General features: G+C 37.6%; 1 protein-coding gene across 1 annotated transcript in view; it reads right to left on the bottom strand.

Moving 5' to 3' along the window:
• Positions 1-472: 472 nt before the first annotated feature.
• Positions 473-6,000, bottom strand: part of LOC150081748 (glutamate dehydrogenase, mitochondrial-like) — a 535,860-nt gene continuing 530,332 nt past the window's right edge. Inside the window, exon 11 of the mRNA XM_090378851.1 lies at positions 473-1,256. Within this exon, the coding sequence (XP_090234977.1) occupies positions 1,137-1,256 (120 nt within the window). The 3' untranslated portion in view covers positions 473-1,136. The remainder of the gene's footprint in view (positions 1,257-6,000) is intronic.

Below are 6,000 nucleotides of genomic sequence, written 5' to 3'. Positions count from 1 at the left end.
GATCGAAGGTTGTTAAATGTTAAACACCTTTCTATGCCAATTTTAAATGGCTATTAATACTTGTAATATTGATAGACAATTTATAGATGGTCACTGAATAGCTTCAAGAGAATCTACATATACAGGCATAATTTTTTGATACTACATTGACAATACCCAGAAAACATATGTTATTAAAGCATACTTGTTAAACGGTTATGTTGTATTTAGTCATATAGAGTACAATACAACACAAAATTGGTAGAAGAATTTCTTTTTTTAAGAAAAATTTATTTCACAAATTTACTATCTAATAAAAAAAAAAAAAAAAAAAAACTTAAGCTAACAGCTCAAAAATTCTACCTTTAGGTAGAAAAAAAAAACCAAAAATTGAAAATTCTACTTTTTAAAAGTGTTTTTTGGTAATAACTTTATTATAGTTTCATTCACTGATATAACTCTTAATACCAATATTAAATCAAATATTGTCACATCCAGCATATAATTTTTTCCCCTTACACTTTTAAATAGAGTGAATCACTTATCAGACTGATTAACTCATTCACAGTGTATTCCGTTTATGGAGAGAGTATTATCTCCTCAGTTTACCTTCATTGATATTTGTAACTGCTTTTTTACATAGTTTGCTAAAAGTTTAGCTATTGCAAAACAATTTGGACATTACAGCAGCTGATCAGACATGCTCAGATATTGGTAAAATGATTAACTGTGGCTCATGTGATTATGCTGTACTATAAACAGATCAAGTGTTGGACCTAGGGAAGGTCTCACATCAGTCTATATCTACATCTATTTCCAGCCCTGATTACATTCAACTTTTATGATTCATATCTGAATGTGCACACACACACATTGCTCAGAAATACTGTTGCAATGAAAAACGTTTAAATACAAAAAAAGACAAAACACCATACTTATAAAATAATGTTGTTAATGGAAGAAATAAAGCAAAAATCACTGCACACTGAAAATTTTTCTAGCATAAAACCCTTTATAATAAAAAATTCAGTTTTTTTTTTTAATAACAACAAAGGAATTGCAAAACCTTTTCTTCCCTTCTAGAGGAGCTTCTATTGGAAAGTACTAAAACACGAACACTAAAAGTTTACTACATAAGAATGAGTTACAGTACTTTTTTATGTAAAAGTTAGACCAGCTTCTCTATATGTACTGTATATCTTTTCTATAGAATTTACATATGCAGCTGTACGGAGGTCTAATCCCAAGTTATACTTCATTGCTGTTCTCATGATTGCCTGTAGGGGAGAAATAAATTTAGTTCATAAATCAATGAAATATTTATTAATAATCCAAATTAACCTGAGTGCAAATTCAACCAGCCATCCACCCTTTTGACTGCAGTTATAGTAGTGACAGGGTCATAGTGAGAGTATGGGAGTTTAATGGCACAAAGGCTGTCAAGGACCAAATTGTGCCATTTCTTATATTATTCTGCAGCTAATTATGTATTTAATAGATTGCATTTATAAACTATGAAACATAGATGCTAGTAAAGAAATAATTCAGCTATGGCTGCATCATCCTCTAACAGGTGATGCAGAGTTAAAGTCTGTATGAAAATATTACATTATAATAAAATTTGCCTTAAAATGCATTGGTGTGGGACAACTTCCATGAGAAGAAAGAAATGTATCAGGGTATGACCAATGTGTTCCAGGAAGCACCACTTCTTCTGTGTTAGTCTGAAAACACCATAGCTGGGTTTTTGTTTAACACAGAAAACTTTATTTATTTCAGTAGTAATATGCACTTGTTTACAAGCTTTCTGTATGATGATTTTATAATTGGTAACAATACATAGAAATCAGACGGTTTGATGTTGAGAGGATGCTTTTTGGCCTGATCTGCTTTCTCATTGTTGTATACCAGGACAAGGTCTCAGCATGTCCTGGTATACAACAGAATTCAACTGAACACTTAGTTCAATGGAAGTCTATCAGATAAGATTTTTGATGTGATTCATATTGGGATGAGAGAATGGAAAATTTTGTAATGCAGTTATTGCACCAGTGGAATTATTATATATTATGGGTTGCAAGTTAGAAAAACGAAGATGGTGTTTCCTAAGGCTAGTTTGCTGCATATAGTTCATTGGAACAGATGCTGTATGTGACTGAGAGAAAAAAAGAGATGGGAAAAGAAAATATCACTGCTACTCCCATCTTTGAACCATCCATATATATTTGATAAAGATGCAAATTGGCAAATAGTGGGCTTTTTTTTTTTTTTTTTTTATGTAAACCCCAAACACGAGAGGTATTAGAACCTGTAGTACTTAGTACCGTGCTTGGGTTGGAGGTTGAGAAGACGAAAGAAGATATTTGTTGACATTGGACTTGAACTTCTGTAGACTGTAATTTTGAGGAAATATGTATGAAGCAAGGTTGTTCCAGAAAACGGCAGTTGAATTAATAAACGAGAAAGATGAAAAGTTGGTTCTGTGAGTTTGAAGTTGGACAGTAAATGGATGTTGGCTGATGGCGGTGGCACGTGTTCGGACTGTTTTGAAAGAGAGTGCGGGAATTATAAAAGCCAATTCAGAAGAACAGTGCCCATGGAAGTATCTGTAGTAGAGGCATGCAGCAGAAACAGTACGTCTAAGAGACAGCGAGTGGAGAGACTCTGTTAGAAATGAATCATTAATTAACCTAACTGCCCTCTTCTGAATGGAATCAAGAAGCCTGAGAGAGGTTTTTGGAGCACCACCCCAGATGTGGGAACAATATTCCATGGCAGGGCAGATTTCCGATTTATACAGAGTGAGCAGCTGTTTGGAAGAAAAGTAACGCCGAAAGCGAAAATCAAGTTTTTTAGATGCAGAGGAAGCAATATTTGTAATGTGCTTGTGCCAAGAGAGATTAGAAGTTAGGGTAATCCCCAAAAGATATTTATCATTTTGCCTAGAAATCGGAGTGGCACTAAAGATAAGCATAGGAGCAGAAGAATCCTTTTTGCGAGATATAAGACAAGACTGAGTTTTAGAAGGGTTGAAATCAACTAAGTTGTCTTTGCCCCACTGGAGAATTACCTGAAGATCGGCATTTAAGGAATTGGTAGCAGATTTTTGAGAAATTGAAGCTGATTGAGCAGGGCAACATTTCTCACAATGGAAAGTAGAATGCAATGTGCTATCACCGGCAAAACTATGGATAGGATTTCCAGTCAATGGAAGAAGGTCATTAATATACAAGAAGAAAAGAGTAGGGGGGGGAGAGAACTGAACGTTGGGGGACACCGGCATTAGTGGAGAAGTTAGAAGACAGAAAGCCATCTACCATCACCCTCAGTGAGCGATCAGAGAGAAAACTGTATAACCAATTACTAAAAACAGTTGGCAAACCATAAGATGGAAGCTTGTTTAGAAGAACTTTATGCCAAACACGATCAAAAGCTTTGGAGACGTCAAGAGCAACTACTTGTGTTTCACCGAACCTTTCCATTGAATTAGTCCATAAATGGCTAACATAAGCCAGAATGTCATCAGTGGATCGACACTGACGGAATCCACACTGGTGATCTTTGATCAGATGGAAGGTTTCTAGGTAGTTTAAGAGTTGGCTGTTAATTGATTTCTCCATTACTTTAGAAAGAGTAGAAGTAATTGCAATGGGACGATAATTGGATGGGAGGGATTTGTCACCCCTTTTAGGAACTGGCTGGATATGAGCAAATTTCCAAACAGAAGGAAAAGCACCTTTGGAATAAGAAAGTGAAAAAAGGCAGCAAAGAATAGTAGTAAGTTCAGGAGCACAGGTTTTGAGAACAAGTGGAGAAATACCATCGGAACCTGGAGCTTTCTTAGCATCAAGATTCGTCAAATACTTCTGACATCCTTTTGACTGAAGACCACAGAAGGCATTGAATGGAGCATGTTGGAAATGGTGGGAGGTGTTTTACCAAGATCATTAATACAGGAGGTGGGAAAAAAATGGGATGCTAGCAGATCAGCTTTATCCTTGGCTGAAGTGACAACAGAACCATCTGGTTTGGACAAAGTACATGGGGTTTGGCACACTGCAAGTGGAAATGGACATCGTTGAGATTAGAACTGAGACCACGTATATTTGTGAAATGAATTAGGAAGTGCTTGGGAGGTTTAGATCTTTTCGCAGATAAGCTTGCTCTATTAGTTTGACAATTCATGGTGTATTCAATAGTAAGAAAAAGTTGGTAGCACATGCTGTATGAAGTAATGAAATTTTTGGATTTGGCATACACATGGTAAGAATATACCCAGATCCTTGACATAATGTGGCCTCTACAATGCTCCCAGCATACACGATACTTGAACTCCCTCCAGTCACTATCTGGCAGAGTAGAGGTAACAAGGTTATACACTAGCTGATCCAGAAGCCTCCTAGAGAGTTACCAATAGGTTCGGTCCAGTGTACTAACTAGCGGCCAGCCTGTGAACACCGTTTTAGAACTGTACACTCGAAATGTAAGAAATATTGGATCTCGCCACGATGTTCATCATAACCTCAAAAGTCATCAATCATACTGCATGATGGAAGAGATAGGGAAGGGTTGACTGACACTTAGCTCTAGACTAAACATGGGTTCCACCACTTAAAGCCTCCAATAAGCAAAGTGGTGGTATTGCACCGATTAATGAGAGTCATCTACCACCTAGTACTGTCTGGTAACATAGAGGGATGGCATTCCTCAATGTGGTGTGGGTGCCACACCTTGACCCCTGCTTACGTTGGTTCATAGCTGGGTGGTCATCCACCATGCACTTGTGCATGGAGGTTATACCCAATATTACTAACAGTCCCACCATTACGAAGGTGCAAGCAGAGGATTTGACTGTCACAGACCATCCGGACTTTGCTGAAATTGGGTCCACTTGACTTGAGTGTCACCCGAATATCAGTTCCATCAGCATTTTAGACTCCCAGGTAGCAAGTACAGCTTGTCTGGCCTATCTGAGAGAATGTCTGTGACAACCTTAAGGGCCTGCATGGAACTGCCCGTGGTCTTGATTTGATAGTGTTTTCCTGAATCGTTGAAAATAATCATCACAGAGGTGTATGTGTGGATCTTGGAGAGAATAGGTACAAGTTTCCTGAAATATATTACCTAGTTTTATGCTCCAACTCTTTATTACTTCCTGCAATTGTGGTCTGTTTTTGTTGGATTTACTTGTATAATGATTAATCATTACCAGATTGGATGAAGAGGAAGACTGAAGTTTTGCCCGAGTTAATTTCCTTCTACGTAGTGGTAGGCAAGAAAGCAAGCCTATGTACCATCAGGAAAAAAAAAAAAAACATTTCACACATCCATTCCCTCTAAATGCTTGTCCAGTTCCTCCTTGAATTTATTTAAGCTATCAATTTCCAGAACGACAGATGGAAGTTTGTTCCAGCAATTAATCATCTGCTGGCTAAAGGCAAATTTCCACACATCTATTTTATAAATCTCTCCTCAATTTGAATTTATGGCCCCTCAGGTTCGTAATGCCATCAGAATTGAGCCTGCTCAACCCATTCAAGGCCTTATACACCTCAATCAGATCACCTCACAGGTGCTTAGTCTACAGATGCTGCAATCTGCAGAACTTAAGGCTCTTTTGGTAAGACTACCCTTTTGTTCCCTTCAATCTTGTTGACCTTCTCTGTACTCGCTCAAGCAACTCTTCATCCTTCCTAAAATTTTCTTAGCCCATCTGCCCAAATTTTCTAGATCCTGTTGCAGTAGCATTCTGTCTTTTCTGTCATTAACAACCCTGCCATTCCTTTGTATCATCTAGAAACTTGGACATTGACAGTGGGTCCAACACCCAACCATGGGGTCTCCACTAATAAAATTAGTCCACGAAGAGTACTGTTCATTGATTACCACTGTCTTCTCCCACTCAACCACCCTTTTATCCATTGTAGCAATACGCCCTTAATAGCATACTGCTCCAATTTGTACAGCAGTGTTCCATGTGCAACAGTAGAAAAAGCTTTCCTGAAATCCAAGTATGTGATC

Source organism: Mastigoproctus giganteus, chromosome 8 (genome assembly GCF_048544385.1).
Source record: "Mastigoproctus giganteus isolate SK-2022 chromosome 8, ASM4854438v1, whole genome shotgun sequence".
NCBI classification, from domain to species: Eukaryota; Metazoa; Arthropoda; class Arachnida; order Uropygi; family Thelyphonidae; genus Mastigoproctus; species Mastigoproctus giganteus.
Note: the sequence above shows the minus strand (reverse complement) of the source record. Positions and strands in the feature narration are given on the sequence as shown.